At 44.5% G+C, this 20657-nt stretch overlaps 1 protein-coding gene across 2 annotated transcripts in view; it reads left to right on the forward strand.

Annotated features, from left to right (window-relative positions):
- LOC143766549 (uncharacterized) overlaps nucleotides 1–20657 on the forward strand; it is a 48298-nt gene that overhangs the window by 21877 nt on the left and 5764 nt on the right. For both annotated transcript variants that reach the window (XM_077254320.1, XM_077254321.1), the window contains exons 2-6: nucleotides 1471–1618; nucleotides 1748–1927; nucleotides 2011–2134; nucleotides 2218–2315; nucleotides 7326–7419. In XM_077254320.1, the coding sequence (XP_077110435.1) occupies nucleotides 1541–1618; nucleotides 1748–1927; nucleotides 2011–2134; nucleotides 2218–2315; nucleotides 7326–7419 (574 nt within the window). In that variant the 5' untranslated portion in view covers nucleotides 1471–1540. The remainder of the gene's footprint in view (nucleotides 1–1470; nucleotides 1619–1747; nucleotides 1928–2010; nucleotides 2135–2217; nucleotides 2316–7325; nucleotides 7420–20657) is intronic.

The following is a 20657-nucleotide window of genomic DNA, read 5'->3' on the forward strand; positions in this document are numbered from 1 at the left end:
TTCTAGAATATGCATGTCCCCGTAGCATATGGACAATGATGATTCCAGAATTCGCGGCAGACTGTGCCCGTCGCTGATTGGTCAAGGCAACCTTTTATGTTACCAATTATATTATTCTCTATGTGGAGTGCGGGTGGAGGTCGGTGCTGGAGGCTCCATTATTCTCTATGTGGAGTGCGGCTCTGCGGGTGGAGGTCGGTGCTGGAGGCTCCATTATTCTCTATGTGGAGTGTTGCTCTGCGGGTGGAGGTCGGTGCTGGAGGCCCCATTATTCTCTATGTGGAGTGCGGCTCTGCGGGTGGAGGTCGGTGCTGGAGGCTCCATTATTCTCTATGTGGAGTGCGGCTCTGCGGGTGGAGGTCGGTGCTGGAGGCTCCATTATTCTCTATGTGGAGTGCTGCTCTGCGTGTGGAGGTCAGTGCTGGAGGCCCCATTATTCTTTGTGTGGTGTGTGGCTCTGTGGGTGGAGGGTCCACACCAGAACTGTAGCAGGTAAAGACCCCAATATTCACATGTGTCCCTTCTAATTGGAGGGGAAGCTATCATCTCTAATAATCCTCGGACAGTTCTGACAAACACGGAAAAGTGTCCCTTTATGGAGGTGACAAAGTCTGTTTAGTCACTTTAGCTCCATAGTATCAGCTCTAATCCAATGATAAGATAGCGATTTACCCTGAAGGGTCACAGATTGTGGGGTTGTTGTAAAATGTTATATTTAGGGTGTTTTGTGTTGTCTCCTTATAAGAATCACAATGGTTTTGTTCCTTTTCGCTGATAGATACAAACGACCAAAATATGAAAGACGGGAACCAAGGAAACATGTATTACTCTCATAGTACGGGGCCTCCACACAGTATTGTCGGGAAACCTTCATATAGAGGCCGGTGGGGATGGAGTCAGTGATGAACTCTGGACAAATCTGTTTCTAGAGCCGTAGTAGAAGATGAAGATGTCGTCCTCACCATGAAGTCGTTATTTCTCCTGTCACGTGTAATGAATATCTCCTGCAGTATTGCTAATGCCGATTCCAGGGTCGGTAAATGAGACGAGAATTAGCGATATGGAAGATGAGTCTATGAGAATCGTTTTCCGCTGCCGACTCCGAGGGAGAAACTGCTTGTTGTCTGTGGCCTAAATATATAGGGTTTATTAGTAGATGGAAAGAAGAAAACTAAACACTGTAAAATAGCAAATATACCATTGCTGCTTGGGTCCCCGCCAGTCTCTGATTGGCTGTAAGAATCATAACTTCGTTAGGACTGAGCAGAAAATACAGTCACCAAAGCAGTGAGTAACATAGGCAGTGATTGGGAGCATGGAGGAGATGTCTTAGTCAGCAATTCAACTTACGTTCCAGTCCATACAAGACTAGAGAATACAACATCTACAAGTTTTATCTTTTTATGTGTTTCCCCTTATTATCGCCAGGATTTTTATGATGTTACATCGGCTCATCTTTTTTTCATTCAGGTCTCTACAATATCCGATCCTCTGTGAAGATCTACTATAGAAGAGAATTTTCCTGATTTACCCATCAAAGATGGATATGGACAGAGACAAGATGGCGGAGAGGATATTACACCTCACCCTAGAGATCCTCTTCCGGCTTACTGGAGAGGTGAGAGATTCTGATGACGTCACATTACATCATTCTTATCTATGGGAATAACAGATGGACAGAACTGGAGAGGTGAGGACTCTGGAAATGTCTGTAGTGAGATTTATTAATGTGTCTCTCCATAACCAGGATTACACAGTAGTGAAGAAGACCTCTAGTGAGCGCTGTCAGGACCCTGTGTCTGAGGGACGGGGAAGACCCCTAAGCCCAATCACGGGACCTCAACCTCACCCCCTGATACATGAGAACATCAATGACCAGAAGATCCTAGAACTCACCTACAAGATGATTGAGCTGCTGACTGGAGAGGTGATACTGCTGGGAATGCTGGGACATTATACAGTAACGCTATGAAGGGATCGGGGGGATGACGGTGTCATTGTGTGTGTCAGGTTCCTATAAGGTGTCAGGATGTCTCCGTCTATTTCTCAATGGAGGAGTGGGAGTATTTAGAAGGTCACAAAGATCTGTACAAGGACATCATGATGGAGGTTCCCCAGCCCCTAAAATCACCAGGTAATGGACTGGACTAAATACAGACGGCCTATAATTATCTGTATGTAAAGAATAAATTCAGTCCCTGTATGTGTTTCTTCCAGATCTATCCAGTAGGAAGACAACACCAGAGAGATGTCCCCATCCTCTTCTTCCACAGGACTGTAAACAAGAAGATCCCAATATTCCTCGGGATCATCAGGTAGATAGAGAGGTGTCATGAGATCTCCCCTATGATGTGTAGACAACTGTGAATGTTTTGTGCTCAGTTTTGTTTTATCCACCATTATTGTGTTGTTTTTTTTTTCATTATCGCTGATCGCACCCACTGAGAGAAGGGATCCGTCCCCAGTAACAGGAAACCTACAGATGAAAAGGGGCTCACCTCCTCAGTTGGTTTCTTGTTCCTGCGGGAACCTGCACAGGAAAGGTTACCTGGGCCTGTGCCTGCCACCTGTGAGGTGTCTGGGGAACGGCAGGGGCTGCGGCACCTGAAGCAGCGTCTGGAGATCCCTGCCTGTCAGTCTTCACCCTCGTCTGATGGTGGATGATGTGAGGCCAGGATCCGGAAGAGGCTGTCCTGGCTCACGCGGTGCAGTAGGACCAGACCGGCACTCATCTTGTGGAGCGGGATGCGTGCATCGGCTGCCCTTCTCTTCCATCGGGCAGTGCTTTCGGATTTAGGCCCATGCATGCGCACTGCCCATTCAACATTACTGAACTGAAATTGCTTGGGTTCACTTCCAGGGGTCCGGGGAGGCTTGTTCCGGAGATGGACGGGCTGTAAGTATAAGATCCGGCGGCCTCCTGCTGCCAATGTGTCCCAAAGATGTCCTCTCCAGGAGAATCTGAGGTGCACCCACAGGTGGTGGAAGTGCAGCCGGACAGCAATCCCAATAACAGCAGTGGGCGCTTCCAAGAGGGCAACTCCACTAACAAGAGTGTACGGAGTAAGCTGTACCATCTAGAACTCGTGCTGTGCCTCCGCTTCCAGAACCGGTACCACATGACAGCTTCACTGGGTGAGTGTTACATGACTCTGCCTCAGGGTGGATTGATTTAAATCACGCCGATTTAAATCATGATTTAAATCACGATTTAAATCAAAAGATTTTTTTCTATTTAAATTGGATCGATTTAAATCATGATTTTAATCATGATTTAAATCACTGATTTAAATCAAAAGTTTTTTTTTTAATATAAATCACGATTAAAATGAGAAGTGAGAGCAGTGCGCATGTGCGCCCATAGTTACACAGACGAAACTAGGGGCAACGATCTAACGCCAGGGTGAGGGGGGGACCCCAAAGTAAGTAAAAATCTTTTTTGTTTTACTATATGGCAATAGGTAGGTGTTTAAAAGCAGCATGTCTTAATTGTATAAACTATTAATAGCCTCCACATTTTGTTCATACTGCCCCTTTAATTCCACACTTCTAGCTTGGTTTCACTTTTGGTTTAGTTTCTTTTTCCATTCAGTTGACATGCCCAAACTTGTTGGATAGTCAGCATCCTACAGAAACCTCTGGAAGAGCATGGCATTGTGAATGTTACACATATACAGCCTTTATTCTACTGAGTTAAACAACTCAGCTTTATCTCATGATGGAAGAACCTTTGGATGGTAAAATATTTCCTCAAAAAGCAGTTTATTGAAAAAAATCCGATTTAAATAAAAAAAATCCGATTTAAATCAAAAAAATCCGATTTTTTTGATTTTTTTAAAAAAACATTGATTTTTATCCACCCTGCTCTGCCTACTAAGCTGACTCACCTTCTTTCTGTGTACCTCCCTATCAGGCTAAGAAAACTAAAAAAGCCAAGCACAAAGAATGTGCCTTGTGCTCACAACCCCTTCCTGACCTCTATCTTAAAAGACTGTGTCAGAGTTGTATCAGCCAGACTTTAGAGGAGGAGTCCTCAGTTAGATCCGCTGATATATGATTAATGATAAGAGAGGAACTTCAGTCCTTAGGATGTTCAAACAGGCATGAGAAACATAAGTCTAAAGCAAGGAGTGTTACCCCTGTCTCCAGTTCTGCTTCCAGTAGTGACCAGGCTGGATTCTCTGGTGCTTCTGATTCATTGTCATCTGGTGAAGAAGGGCTATCTTTTTTTTCCCATAGAGAGTATGGATAACCTGGTGAAATCAGTTAGAAATAGTTAGAAATACCATGGGGCTTTTAGAGGTGAAAGAGGTTAGATCTACAAAGGAAATTATGTTTGCAGGTCTCTCGCAGAAAAAGACGAGCTTTCCCGGTTATTGGTGTGGTGAAGGATTTGGTCAGGATGGAATGGAGCAAGCAGGGACAGCGCGAGGGTTCCTCCCTTCATCTTCCAGGAGGAGGTATCCCTTTGTCCCTTTGAGGAAGATGACCGGACAGCTTGGTCCAAGGTGGACTCCGCAGTGGCCTCGACTTCTAGACATTTTGTCCTGCCTGTAGAAGATTTTGTGGTCCTATCTGACCCTCTAGACAAGTGTTTCTCAACTCCAATCCTCAAGACCCACCAACAGGTCATGTTTTCAGGATTTCCTTAGTATTGCCCAGTTGATGGAATTAATGCTTGAGCAGGTAATGAAATTATCACCTGCGCAATACTAAGTAAATCCTGAAAACATGACCTGTTGGTGGGTCTTGAGGACTGGAGTTGAGAAACATTGCTCTAGACTGCAAAGCAGAGACATTACCTAAAAGATCATGGGAGTCCTGCACCAGAGCCTTTAGACCGGCTATATCCAGAACATGTACAAAAATTGTACATGTTCTGGATAAAATTGTACAAAGTCTAAATTGTGCTCAATTCCATGCCAAGGTGAGTTCCTGTTTGGCAGTGTGCTCGATTAGATCCTCACCAAGGCGGGAAAGAGAAAGAAGGGGTTCCCTAAACAGTCTGTTCCGTCCTACAGGAGGGCCTTCAGAAAGTGACCATTCGGTAGAAGGTGGCCTTATGAAAACGCTGGGAGACAAAGGAGACCAAACAAAAAGGTGCCCATTTTAGCGGATCCTCTCCCAGGAAGAGTAATAAATTCCATTGACCCTGACCTCCTGTGGGCGGCAGGTTAAAAATGTTTTGCCACAGATGGCGGGAGATCACTTCTAATCCCTGGACCCTGAGCTTAGTAACATCGGGGTTGAAACTAGAGTTTTGTCGAATCCCCTCAGATTCCTTTGTCATCACCTCTCTTAGATCCCCGGCACGTCCAGGATAGTTACTACGAATGCTAGCCCTGATGGATGGGGAGCTCATATGGACGATGACCTGGCCCAGGGGCAGAGGTCCATAGAGGAGGCTCTTGACTCCTCAAATCTAAAGGAATTAAAGGCAGTCAGTCATGCTTTACATCGCTTTCTCCCACAGCTGCGGGGGACGCATGTGAGAGTTTTGTCGGACAATACCATGTCAGTTTCATTCGTATACGTAAATTGGCAAGGCGGAACTTGATCAAAATTGCTGATGTCTACTGTGGTGGATGTTCTCGATCTGGCCGAAGCCCATCTCTTGTCCCTCTCAGCCCTTCACATCAGGGGAGTGGAAAATCTTAAAGCGGCTTCCTCAGTCGTCATACGTTATATCAGAGAGAATGGGGTCTCAGTCACCAAGTATTCAGGAATTTAGTGGACTTGTGGGGACTTCCGAAAATAGACTTGTTTGCTACCAGGGACAACAGAAAGGTCCAAAGATTTGCCTCCCTGGACAGAGCAGATCAGCCGGAGTTGGTCGACTCCCTCCAGTTCCCTTGTCGCTTCAGTCTGGCCTATGTGTTTCCTCCAATGATGGTGCTTCCACAAGTCATCAGGCAGATCAGGGACGAGAGAGAAAGGGTAATTCTCTTCGCTCCTTTCTGGCCCAAGAGACCTTGGTTTTCATGGCTCAGAGCCATGTCCATATCTGACCCCTGGATCTTCCCATCAGATCCGGGCCTGCTCTCTTGCAGTCCATTCTGTCATCCTTGGGTGAGAGGTCTCCACTTGACGGCGTGGGACTTGAGGCAGTTGTTGAAATTAAGGGGGTTTTCTGACAACCTGATTAGTACCAGTCTGCAGAGTAGGAAAGAATCCACGACCAAGATATACAGTAGAGTGTGGAGGAAGTTCCTTAATTTTCATACTGGGCCTTTCTCTAGTGAGGTTCCAGTTGCTGCAATTTTCGAGGGTTGGGAGCTGGGTTTTTCAGTTAACACATTAAAGGATCAGATATCAGCTTTTGGGAGCCCTATCTAGTCCTAATATTGCAGGAGATAGATGGGTTGCACGGTTTATTTCAGCGTGTGAGCGTAGCGACTCTGTACACATTGCTCGCTTGCCTCCCTAGGACCTGAATCTGGTCCTTGATGCCCTGATAGGTCCGTCTTCTGTCTTGTCGCATTAAAGTACATATCATTAAAGTACATATTAAATATCCCTGAAGGCAGAGTACGGCTCTGTTTGTGTCTTTTCAGAGCCACAGGAAAGGGTTTGGAGTCACAAGGAGCACTTTATCACGTTGGATCACAGATACAATCTGTCTGGCTTACTCAGCAAAGGGTGAAGGTCCTCCGGATGGAATAAGGGCACATTCGGCACGGGCTATGGCATTCTCCTGGGCTAAGAAGGCGGACATCTCGATTGATCTGATATGTAATGCTGCAACATGGTCTTCACCATCTATCTTTTACAGCCACTATAGACTCAATTTGTCATCTGACTTTGTTTTCGGGAGACCTGTCCTCAATACAGTGGTCCCTCCCAGATGATGGTTCTCTGTAAGTCTCTCAGTGGGTGCTGTCATGGCGAGAATAAAAAAGGATTACTTACCGGTAATTGTATTTTATGGAGTCCACGACAGAACCCACTTCCCTCCCTTAGTAGCACATAATAGAGATGTGTATGTATTTCACTCCGGGTGATGGTAGTATACGTTGAAGTATATGTTTATACATATTGAGTAGTTTTTATGAAGATGTTCTAATGTTTTCTTGGCGGTTCCTCTTGTACTCTGTAATCCAACTGAGGAGGGGAGGGGGACCACCCCTTTTTATCTGTAGGCTTCTTGTTCCTGGGGGTGGATCCCCTCTCTCAGTGGGTGCTATCGTGGACTCCATAAAATACAATTACTGGTAAGTAATCCGGTTTATCCAGTTTGTAATAAGAACGGTGGAGATGGCAGGATTAGAGCTGATCATAGATGTGACTTCTCCATCTGTCTGTGACTTTTACAATATTTGTTTCAGTGTGAAGATCTGACCCGTATTAATACTACAGAGACGTATGTGAGGGGTGATGACGAGTGGTGTAAAGAGGAGATTCCTACATATGACTACCCAGGTGAGTAGTAACCACTAAATGCAGAGAAGTCACAGATTCTTCTCAGCCACTGTCTGTGGCTGCTTTATCGGTGGTGTAGTCTGGCTGGATCACAATCGTGTGATCACCATTTTGCCTCGAGACCACAACATTCTCCTCCACCCAAAACTGTTCAAATGACTTTGGACTTTAAAAGCCCTTTTCTATAGAATATATAGCCTGGAGGGCCAACCTACACCCTGAAATTAGGAGACGATGGTCATAACCTGCCCAGATCTGTAAACTCAAATGACAGTGTACGTAGAATGTGCTGACAAGTTAGAAAATCACTTGAAGAAAAATACTATGATGGGCCTGTAAGAGAAATTGGAGGGTAATGATGCTGTTGGCTTCCTATAACCTGTTATCTTATTGGATGAATCTACCTTCTTCCCCTTCTGTGCTGCTGAATGTGCTCATATGGTCCCCACAAGACCAGGTCCAGTCTTTCTGGACAAACTTTGCTTTTATGATCGACAACATTAAATGTGCAGTGAGGGCCTAGTGTGAATTTCTGTACTGTAAGGGTATGTGTCCACGTTCAGGATTGCATCAGGATTTGGTCAGGATTTTACATCAGTATTTGTAAGCCAAAACCAGGAGTGGAACACTTAGAGGAAAAGTATAACAGAAACATATGCACCACTTCTGCATTTATCACCCACTCCTGGTTTTGGCTTACAAATACTGATGGAAAATCCTGACCAAATCCTGATGCAATCCTGAACGTGGACACATACCCTAACAGTTTCCCTTTTATACTGAATTATCAATTTTACCTCTCACCACGACAGCACCCACTTGAGAGAGGGACCCGCCCATAGGAACAGGAAACCCACAGAGATAAAAAGGGCTGTCCCCCTCTCCTCCTCAGTTGGTTTCCTGTTCCTATCAGAAATCCCTGGATTCCTACAGATGGAGGTGGTTGGAGCACCTCCAGATTACCTGAGCCTGTGCACCCGCCTGTGTGGTCCTCTCGATGACAGCAGGGGCTGCGGCATCAGTAGTAGCGGCGGGGGAGCCACTGCATGCAGCCTCCCCCCTCGTCTGTTCACCATTCGACAGGTTCCGGACAACAAAGCCCGGCCTATGGAGGAGGCATGTGTGTGGGGCCGATCTTCCAGTTACCAGCGGTGGAGTGCAGTGCTAGAAGGCGGCGGAGGCTGCATCGTGCGGGTAAGTCCATGCTGCTTCATTGAACCGGAAGTGGTCGGAGCACTTCCGGTTCGCGGCGGGCGGCGCGCTGCAGATGACCGCGCAATTCAAATGGCTGTCCCCGGCGCATGATGAGCATCCACCAGTGGTGGAGCAAGATAGCGCTGTCAAAATCAGCACTAAGGGCTCAAAATCATCGGCAAAAAGGAGTTGTCGTTCCATGGAAGGATCTGACACTCACATGAGAAGTAAAACGAGGAGTAGAGATGCAGATCTACTCAGACCCCACACAGTGTGTCCACCTCCAGAACCGGTATGATGATGATGAAGATGATAGCTTCACTGGGTGAGTGTTTATGATCCTCTACCTATAAGCTGATCCCTTCCTTCTCTGCCTCTCCCCTTAGGCTAAGAAGACCAATAAATCTAAGTATAAGGAGTGTGCCCTGTGTATGCAACCCGTGCCCGACACGTATCTTAAAAGGTTGTGTCAAAGCTGTATAGATCAGACCTTACAGGATGAGGCGGCTGTTACGACCACAAATATCAGAGCCATAAAAAGGCAGGTGATCCAGTATCTGGGATCAAAATCCCTAAAGAAACATGGAAGTAAGCGCCTTTCTCCCGTTTCCAGTTCAGAGTCTGAAGAGGGCTTAATCTGATCCTTCAATACCTCAGGATCATCTCCCAGCTCTTCTGAGGATGAAGGCGGAGCATGTTTTCCAGTCGACAGTATAGACAACCTTATAAAATCCGTTAGGAACACTATGGGGTGTCCAGATACTAAGGAGGTCAGGTCGGTTCAGGACATCATGTTTGCAGGACTAGGCCAGAAAAAACGGCGTGCCTTTCCAGTCATTTCCGCATTTGACCTTGTCAAAAAAGAATGGTACAAACAGGGCAAAGGGTTTCTCCCATCATCTTCCAAAAGGCGTTACCCTTTTAGTGATGAGGAATTAGCAGTGTGGTCTAAAGTCCCTAAGGTAGATGCAGCGGTAGCATCCACCTCAAAGCAATCTTCCCTTCCGGTAGAAGATGCAGGAATCTTACTAGATCCACTAGATCGTAAGACTGCAGCTCTCCTTAAAAGATCTTGGGAGACGAACACGGGAGCCTTTAAACCGGCCATATCAGGCACATGCACAGCTAGGTCACTATTAGTTGGATAGACCAGCTGGAGCAACAGGTAAAAGGCAAGATCACAAGAGAAAAAATTCTCCCAGACAGTTCCACTGATCAGAAGTGCTGCGGCATTTTTAGCGGACGCTTCAGCGGATTCTCTCCGTCTGGCAGCGAGATCAGCAGGCCTGGTCAACGCGGTTCGTCGAGCCCTCTGGCTGAAAGGATGGAAGGGGGATGCACAGTCAAAATCCAGACTATGTACAATCACGTGCCTGGGTGAGTTCCTGTTTGCAAAGGTTCTTGACGACCTACTCAATAAAGCAGGAGAAAGAAGGAAGGGATTTCCTAAACAGTTTCTTCCTTCTTATAGGAGAGCGTTAATAGAGTAGTCACAAACATTTTACATGTACGAATATATAATCAATATTCTATCAGAAGAAAATTTACTGTGAATGTCACCTGCATGCATGTCAGGACTATAATCAGGAAAAGTGTTTTTTGTGATGTTTATATATGGAGTTTTGGCACAGTTAAATGCTCCCATAAAATGTATAAGTTTATTTAGAAACCAATAAAACATATATCAAAACAGAGGACAGATTAATGGATAACAATGAGGGAAGTGAAGCGCTATGTGGTGGTATAAGTTGCCCAAGGACTACAAGGCTCCATCACTGCACAACCATACCAATGATTATAATTAATAAATAAACGACCCATGGCCATATCAAGTAGAAAGGATCAATATCCCTATGTATGGAAGCATAATAGCAATACACCGGGGTCCGGGGTGGACTCTAGGCTTCCCGCTGTAACACATACCAGGTATTATTGTTGCATATTTAGATGCATGTGGCCATGATTTGTGTATTGCTATTATGCTTCCATACATAGGGATATTGATCCTTTCTACTTGATATGGCCATGGGTCGTTTATTTATTACCGTATATACTGGAGTATAAGCCGAGATTTTCAGCACACTTTTTTGGGCTGAAAGTCCCCCTCTCGGCTTATACTCGAGTCATACCCAGAGGTCGGCAGGGGAGGGGGAGCGGGGGCTGTCTAAAAATACTCACCTAGTCCAGGCGCGGTCCCTGGCTTCCCCGGCGCTGGCAGCAGCAGCTTCAGCTTCTTCCTGTACTGAGCTGTCACATGGTACCGCTCATTACAGTAAATGAATATGCGGCTCCACCTCCCATGGGGGTGGAGCCGCATATTCATGACTGTAATGGGCGGTAACGGTGACCGCTCAGTACAGTTAGAAGCTGCAGCGCCGGGGAAGCAGGGACTGCACAGCGCCAGGACCAGGTGAGTATACGGGGAGGGGAGCGCAGCGCTGTGCGATAGTCACCTTTCCTCGTTCCGGGCGCCGCTCTGTCTTCAGCAGTGACTCTCAGGTCCGAGGGCGCGGTGATGTAGTTAGTGTGCGCCCTCTGCTGAACGTCGGTGCTGAACATGGAGTGGCGCCGGAACGAGGTGCGGGTGACTATTGAAAGTGCCGGGGTCCTGAGCGACGGAGAGAGGTGAGCATGTGATTTTTTTTTTTTTTTTATCGCAGCAAATGGGGCAAATATCTGTATGGGCATCTATGGGGCCATAATGTTTGTGCAGCACTATATGGGGCCATAATGTTTGTGCAGCACTATATGGGGCCATAACGTTTGTGCAGCACTATATGGGGCCATAACGTTTGTGCAGCACTATACGGGGCCATAACGTTTCTGCAGCACTATATGGGGCCATAACGTTTGTGCAGCACTATATGGGGCCATAATGTTTGTGCAGCACTATATGGGGGCCATAACATTTGTGCAGCACTATATGGGGGCCATAACGTTTGTGCAGCACTATATGAGGCAAGTGTCTGTATGGGGCCATAATTAACGTTTGTAGGGCACTACAGTATATGGGGCAAGTGTCTGTATGGAGCATCTTATAGGGCCATAATCAAGGTTTTTGCAGCACTATATGGGGCAAATATCTTTATAGAGCATCTTATGGGGCCATAATCAGCATTTGTGCAGCATTATATTGGGCAAATGTGTCTATGGAGGATCTTATGGGGCCTTTATTAACCTTTATGCAGGATTATATGGGGCATATTTTAATATGGAACATCTTATGGGGCCATCATAAACTGCATGGAGCAATATATGGGGCTCCTGATTCAATATGAATATTCAAAAACACTTAACCTACTGATGTCTCAATTAATTTTACTTTTATTGGTATCTATTTTTACTTTTGACATTTACCCTAGGCTTATACTCGAGTCATTAAGTTTTCCCAGTTTTTTGTGGCAAAATTAGGGGGGTAGGCTTATACTTGGGTCGGCTTATACTCGAGTATATAAGGTAATTATAATCATTGGTATGGTTGTGCAGGGATGGGGCCTTGTAGTCCTTGGGCAACTTGTACCAACACATAGTGCTTCATTTCCCCTCATTGTTGTCCATTAATCTGTCCTCTGTTTTGATATGTTTTATTGGTTTCTAAATAAACTTATACATTTTATGGGAGCATTTAACTGCGTTTTTGTGATGTTTATTTATAGGAGAGCGCTTAGAAGACGGCCATTTAACAGGAAAAGGCCGTATGAGCCACAAAGGGATCGCTGGGAAACAAAGGAAACAAAACAGAAAGGTGCCTTATTTAGTTATCCCGAAACATCCAGACGTGGTAGATACCATCAGTAATGAAATCCCAGTGGGTGGAAGACTGAAATATTTTCACCACAAATGGGAATGCATAACTTCAAACCAGTGGATCCTTCGTCTAGTAAAATCCGGACTAAAATTAGAATTTTCCCAACTACCAAGGGATAATTTTATTGTAACATCACTGAGAGCACCGGAACAGCAAGAAGCGCTTCAGTCAGAAATTCTGAGTCTTTTGGCTAAGAATGTTCTTATAGAAGTACCAAAGCATCAGGAAGGGAGAGGATTTTATTCCTCTTTGTTTCTGGTTCCTAAACCGGATGGTTCTTTTCGTACTATAATTAACCTAAAAAGATTAAATTCCTTTTTGCATGACCACACCTTCAAGATGGAGTCAATAAGGTCCACTGTTAAATTTTTGTTTCCTAGATGTTTCATGACTGGTCTAGATTTGAAGGATGCGTACTACCATCTTCCCATCTATGCAGAACATCAACAATACCTCAGAGTGGCGGTCAACCTACAGGGCCGGATCCGTCACTTCCAATTTACGGCTATGCCATTCGGCCTTTCCATGGCTCCTCGGGTTTTCACAAAAGTCATGCTCGTGGTGATGGCTTATCTGTGTCATCAGGATACGTTAATCGTACCTTACCTAGATGACTTTTTAATAATTGCAAATTCAGCCTCGCAATGTAAAGAACGTTTGGCTAATACCATTTCATCTTTGCAGGCTTTAGGTTGAATTGTGAACTTCAAAAAATCCAGGCTTCAACCAGAAACACTTCAGTCCTTCCTAGGACTAATCTTGGACTCTGTAAGTCAAAAATGTTTCTTACCAGAATCCCAAAAATTAACCATAATTTCAAAAGTTACTATGGCAAGGTCTAATCCTCAAATGTCCCTAAGAGATGCCATGTCTCTTTTAGGCTTACTCTCCTCCTGCATCCCTGCGGTTCAATGGGCCCAATATCATACTAGGGCCTTGCAACATGAGATTCTGTATGCACAATCACACTGTCAGGGTCCTTTAAATACAAAAATTACCCTATCAAAAGACATGATTAATTCACTGCATTGGTGGTTAGATAAAAATCATTTGTCCAGAGGTGTCTCATGGACAATAATCCCCTCTAAAATAGTCACCACTGACGCAGGCCCAGAGGTGTGGGGAGCCCATTTCAGTAAAAATATAGCTCAAGGTTGCTGGAATACGGTAGAGATTCAGCAGTCCTCCAACTGGAAGGAACTAAAAGCGGTTAATTATGCCTTAAATGCTTTCCTTCCTCAGCTCCAAGGATCCCATATGAGAATCCTATCAGACAACACAACATCCGTCGCATATTTAAATCGTCAAGGCGGAACGCGATCAGGAAGTCTGTCTTCAGCGGCAAACATTTTCAACCTAGCAGAACCCAATTTTCTGTCACTCACGGCTCTCCATATTAGAGGAGTAGAAAATTAAAATGCCGACTTCCTAAGCCGCCATGCACTCCGCCAAGGAGAATGGACTCTCAATCCTCAAATATTCAGGAGCATAGTGAAGATATGGGGTCTTCCACAAATAGACCTGTTCGCCACCAGAAAAAACAGCCAAGTGCAGATGTTCGCCTCCTTAAATGTAGTAGATCATCCAGACATAATAGACTCGCTCCAGTACCCGTGGAACTACGACCTAGCCTATGCCTTTCCTCCAATGATGCTGATTCCGTTGGTCATCAAGAAGATAAGGGAAGAAAAGGCCAGGATCATTCTGATAGCAACATTGTGGCCAAAAAGGCTGTGGTTCTCTTGTCTTCGAGCGATGTCAGTTTGCGATACCTGGATTCTGCCAGTGATCCCAGACCTACTGTCTCAGGATCCATTTTACCATCCACAAGTGAAAGGTCTTCACCTAACGGCGTGGAACTTGAGAGGCAAATACTGACATTAAGAGGGTTTTCTCAAGAACTAATTAACACCTTAATGTTAAGCAGGAAGAAATCTACAACTTTAATATACAGTAGAGTATGGAAAAAGTTCCTGACTTTCTATACAAAACCCTTCTCTAGCAAGGTTCCTATTAAAGCCATCCTAGAGTTCCTACAAAAAGGCCATGCATTGGGTTTGTCAGTCAATACGTTAAGGGTTCAGGTGTCCGCTTTAGGAGCCCTCTATAGTGCTAACATAGCGGGGGACAGGTGGACAGCAAGATTCATTAGAGCATGCAAAAGATGTACCCTAGTACATATCCCACGTTTACCTCCCTGGGACTTGAATCTAGTTCTTGATGCTTTAAGTGAACCCCCTTTTGAGCCCTTACATTCTATTCCTCTAAAAAATCTCACGTATAAGGTAGCCTTATTGATAGCCTTGACCTCGGCCAGAAGAGTAGGGGACATCCAAGCTCTCTCCATAGACCCTTCTTTCTTAATGATATACCAGGACAGGGTGGTTCTCAAGCCTGATCCATCATATCTTCCCAAAATAGCATCCTATTACCATAGATCTCAAGAGATCGTGTTGCCTTCCTTTTATGACAATCCATCAAATCCAGAGGAAGAGAAGCTACATATGTTGGATGTGAAAAGAGCAGTCTTAAATTACAAAGAGAGAACCCAGTCCTGCAGACAGAGTAGGGCTCTGTTTGTATGTTTTCAGGGTCACAGAAAAGGCCACAGGGTTACGAAGGCTACCTTGTCCTGCTGGAACAGAGATGCCATCTGTCTGGCCTACTTATCAAAAAGCAAAAATCCTTCAGAAGGAGTGAAAGCACATTCGGCCCAGGCTGTATCATCCTCGTGGGCAGAGAATAAAGACATCTCCATCGAGCTCATATGTAAGGCCACAACCTGGTTGTCACCCTTGACCTTTTATAAGCATTATAGACTTGATCTATCTTCTACATCTGACTTGGCATTCGGGAGAGCTGTCCTCAGCACGGTGATCCCACCCAGGTGAAGGTTCTCTGTAAATCTCTCAAGTGGGTGCTGTCGTGGCGAAGGGTAAAAAGCCAGATTACTTACAGGTAATGCCCTTTTAATGAGCCACGACAGCACCCTGTCACTTCCCACCCTTGTTGCTATGTATGGTTACATATACGGTATATTTTGTTCATGGGTGAATATAAATAAGATAAAACGTACAAAAGTTTACGGATATATATTAATTTAACAACGGCGGTTCCTCTCGTACTCTGAAAAACAATTGAGGAGGAGAGGGGGACCCTTTTTATCTCTGTAGGTTTTCTGTTCCTATGGGCGGGTCCCTCTCTCAAGTGGGTGCTTTCATGGTTCATTAAAAGGGCATTACCGGTAAGTAATCCGGCTTTTCTTTTAAAACCAAATAACTTCAAGGAGAATTGTGATAAACTACATAAAAAACATTACACCTGTGCCATGATATATCTCTAAGCTGTGTGGCGCTGATGGCTGTAATATACAGTACAGACTAAAAGTTTGGACACACCTTCTCATTTAAAGATTTTTCTGTATTTTCATGACTATGAAAATTGTACATTCACACTAAAGGCATCAAAACTATGAATTAACACGTGGCATTATATACTTAATTTCAGTTGTTTCACACTTTTTTGTTATGTCTTATATTCTAGGTTATTCAAAGTAGCCACCTTTTGCTTTGATGACTGCTTTGCACACTCTTGGCATTCTCTTGATGAGCTTCAAGAGGTAGTCACCGGAAATGGTTTTCACTTCACAGGTGTGCCCTGTCAGGTTTAATAAGTGGGATTTCTTGCCTTGGTTGGGACCATCAGTTGTGTTGTGCAGAAGTCTGGTGGATACACAGCTGACAGTCCTACTGAATAGACTGTTCGAATTTGTATTATGGCAAGAAAAAAGCAGCTAAGTAAAGAAAAACGAGTGGCTATCATTACTTTAAGAAATGAAGGTCAGTTAGTCAGAAAAATTGGGAAAACTTTGAAAGTGTCCCCAAGTGCAGTGGGAAAAACCATCAAGCGCTACAAAGAAACTGGCTCACATAAGGACTGCCCCAGGAAAGGAAGACCAAGAGTCACCTCTGCTTCTGAGGATAAGTTTATCCAAGTCACCAGCCTCAGAAATCGCAGGTTAACAGCAGCTCAGATTAGAGACCAGGTCAATGCCACCCAGAGTTCCAGCAGCAGACACATCTCTACAACAACTGTTAAGAGGAGACTTTGTGCAGCAGGCCTTCATGGTAAAATAGCTGCTAGGAAACCACTGCTAAGGACAGGCAACAAGCAGAAGAGACTTGTTTGGGCAAAAGAACACAAGGAATGGACATTAGACCAGTGGAAATCTGTGCTTTGGTCTGATGAGTCCAAATTTGAGATCTTTGGTTCCATCCACCGTGTCTTTGTGCGACGCAGAAAAGGTGAACGGATGGACTCTACATGCCTGGTTCCCACCGTGAAGCATGGAGGAGGGGGTGTGATGGTGTGGGAGTGCTTTGCTGGTGACACTATTGGGGATTTATTCAAAATTGAAGGCATACTGAACCAGCATGGCTACCACAGCATCTTGCAGCGGCATGCTATTCCATCCAGTTTACGTTTAGTTGGACCATCGTTTATTTTTCAACAGGACAATGACCCCAAACACCTCCAGGCTGTGTAAGGGCTAATTGACCAAGCAGGAGAGTGATGGGGTGATACGCCAGATGACCTGGCCTCCATAGTCACCAGACCTGAACCCAATTGATGGTTCGGGGTGAGCTGGATCGCAGAGTGAAGGCAAAAGGGCCAACAAGTGCTAAGCATCTCTGGGAACTCCTTCAAGATTGTTGGAAGACCATTCCCGGTGACTACCTCTTGAAGCTCATCAAGAGAATGCCAAGAGTGTGCAAAGCAGTCATCACAGCAAAAGGTGGCTACTTTGAAAAACCTAGAATATAAGACATATTTTCAGTAGTTTCACACTTTTTTGTTAAGTATATAATTCCACATGTGTTTATTTATAGTTTTGATGCCTTCAGTGTGAATGTACAATTTTCATAGTCATGAAAATACAGAAAAATCTTTAAATGAGAAGGTGTGTCAAAACTTTGGGTCTGTACTGTACATTTATTCACCCCTGCAGGAGATGTGTTGGCATGGCTCGAGCCCTGGTTTCATGGATTCACTCCACATCATAAATTACCGTATATACTTGAATATAAGCCGAGATTTTCAGCCCATTTTTGGGGGCTGAAAGTCCCCCTCTCGGCTTATACTCGAGTCATACCCAGGGGTCGGCAGGGAGAGGGAGCGGTGGCGTCTAATTATACTCCCCTGCTCCTGGTGCGGTCCCTGCAGGTCCCTGGCGCCCCAGCTTCTTCCTGTAATGAGTGGTCACATGGTACCGCTCATTACAGTAATGAATATGCTGCTCTACCTCCCATAGGGGTGGAGCCGCATATTCATTACTGTAATGAGCGGTAACGGTGACCGTTCAGTACAGGAAGAAGCTGCGGCGCCGGGGAAACAGGGACAGGAGCAGGTGAGTATAACGGGGAGCGCAGCGTTGCGCGGTATTCACCTCCCCGTTCCGGGCGCCGCTCCGTCTTCAGCGTCTTCTGCAGTGACGCTCAGGTAAGAGGGCGCGATGACATGGTTAGTGCGCGCCCTCTGCCTGAATGTCAATGCAGAAGACGCTTAAGATGGAGTGGCGCCGGATCGAAGTCAGGTGAATATTGAAAGTGCCGGGGGCCTGAGCGACGGAGAGGTATGTTGTGTTTTTTTTGTTTGTTTGTTTTTTAAATCGCAGCAACAGCAAATGGGGCAAGTGTCTGTATGGATCATCTTATGGGGCCATAACATTTGTGCAGTACTGTATGGGGCAAGTGGTGTCTATATGGAGTATCTTATGAGGCCATAATTAATGTTTGTGCAGCATTATATGGGACAAATGTCTGTATGGAGTATCTTTATGAGGCCATAACGTTTGTGGAGCATTATATGTGGCAAGTGTCTATATGGAGCATCTTATGGGGCCATAATCAAGGTTTGTGCAGCATTATATGGGGCAAGTGTCTGTATGGAGCATCTTATGGGGCCATTATTAACCTTTATGCAGGATTGTATGGGGCATATTTTAATATGGAGCATCTTATGGGGCCATCATAAACTTTATGGGGCTCCTGATTCAATAAGGATATTCAAAAACACTTAACCTACTGATGTCTCAATTAATTTTACTTTTATTGGTATCTATTTTTTACTTTTGACGTTTACCGGTAGCTGCTGCATTTCCCACCCTTGGCTTATATTCGAGTCATTAAGTTTTCCCAGTTTTTTTGTGGCAAAATTAGGGGGGTCGGCTTATAATCGGGTCGGCTTATACTCGAGTATATGCGGTACATTAGGCTTTCAATCCTCAATAATTCTGATTAATGTACAATCTCTCCTGAAATGGGGGGCACTAATACTTTCTCTACTCTTCTAGACAGGACTCTCATAATTTTTCCAGTGGTTCACCATAAATGGGTGCTCTGGTTTAGTGTTTGAGCTCTCCCCTCATACATACGTTGTTGTTGGGGATGTATCATAAAATAAAAAGTCTATATTTTTTTTACCTGTTCATCTGTATGATATTTTGATTGTGGTGGGATCACCCTGCCTCAGTTATCTGAGTCTGTAACTCCGTGGTAGTCCTTAACCCCTTTCCGACATCGGGTCACCGATGGGTTGGCATGACAACCAGAGGTCTCCTGGAGACCTCTATGGTTGTCACTGCTGGCTTGCACGTGGTGGGAGCACATACAAGTGAGTAATCCTGCTACATCCAGGTGATCTGATCATCGCTTGTATGTAGCTGAGCCGATCGGGTTATGGCAGCTTCTAGTCCAAAATAGAAGTGTCCATGGAGACTATTGAAGCATGCCAAAAGTAGAAAAAAAAATGTTTTTAAAAATATAAAAAAATATAAAAGTTCAAATCACCCCCTTTTGCCCTATTTAAAACAATAAAAAAATCAAACATAAACCTATTTGATATCGCTGAGTTCAGAATCACCCAATATATCAATATTAAAAAAGAACTAACCTGATTGCTAAATGGCGTAGCGACCAAAAAAGTCAGTGCCAGAATTACTTTCTTTTTTTTGGTCTCCATGACATTGCATTAAAATGCAATAACTGACGATCAAAACATCATATATGCACCAAAATGGTATAATTAAAAATGTCAGCTCAGTGCGCAAAAAATCAGCCCTCACCCAACCCAAGATCACGAAAAATGGAGAAGCTACGGGTATCGGAAAATGGTGCTATTTATTTATTTTTTAACAAAGTTTGGATTTTTTTTTTCACCACTTGGATAAAAAAGAACGTAGACATGTTTGGTGTCTATGAATTTGTGGTAATCTGGAGAATCATACTGGCAGGTCAGTTTTAGTATTTAGTGAATATAGTAAAAAACCAAGACAAAAAACAACTGTGGGATTGCCCTTTTTTTTTCAATTTCACTGCACTTGGAATTTTTTTTCCCGTTTTCCAGTAAACAATATGTTAAAACTAAACTCTCGTTCAAAAATACAACTCAACCCACAAAAAACAAGCCCTCACATTACAATATTTAACAAAAAATAAAAAAAAGTTATGGCTCTGGGAAGAAGGGGAGCAAAAAATGAAAATGCAAAACCAAAAATACCTCTGGTCGTTAAGGGGTCAAAAAGGTCTCCATTCCCTTTTCCAAATGCTTGAGATCTAAATTTATCAAACGTCTGCTCTACACTATTGGGCTATATGCACACAATCCATTTTCGTGGCATTTTTTTTTACGTCTGTAAATGCTCCGGAAATGCAATGGAATACTAAAGCAAGGGAAATCAAAGACAATCCTGAAGTGTACTGCACATGATCAGTAAATTTCTGTCCGTATTTGTATTGTTTTATTTTCTGCAGCATGCCAATTCTTTTTGCGTTTCTGCTGCGTTTTTGACTCATTGACTTCAACTGAGTCAGTCAAATCTGCAGCTAAATCAGGTGTAAAAAGGTTTGCGGACTAGCTTCAGATTTGCTGTCAAAAACGCTGCAAATTGTCAAAGGGAAATACTGTCAAAAGGAGGAAAAGTGTGTAGGCGGAGAATATGTATGTGTCTGTGTGTAGGCAGAGAATATGTATGTGTCTGTGTGTGGGCGGAGAATACGTGCGTGTGTGTCTCTGTGTGTGGGCGGAAAATGTGTGTCTGTACTCAAGCGACGGACATGTATACCCAGGCGCCGTCTGATGGGACTACTACTCCCAACTGGCTACATCTTTTGACAGGAGGTAGTCGCTTCCGCAGTGTACCACTGAGCCACCGTGAAAGTTCACTGGAGTTGATTAG

The sequence above is a fragment of the Ranitomeya variabilis genome, chromosome 4, assembly GCF_051348905.1.
Source record: "Ranitomeya variabilis isolate aRanVar5 chromosome 4, aRanVar5.hap1, whole genome shotgun sequence".
NCBI classification, from domain to species: domain Eukaryota; kingdom Metazoa; phylum Chordata; class Amphibia; order Anura; family Dendrobatidae; genus Ranitomeya; species Ranitomeya variabilis.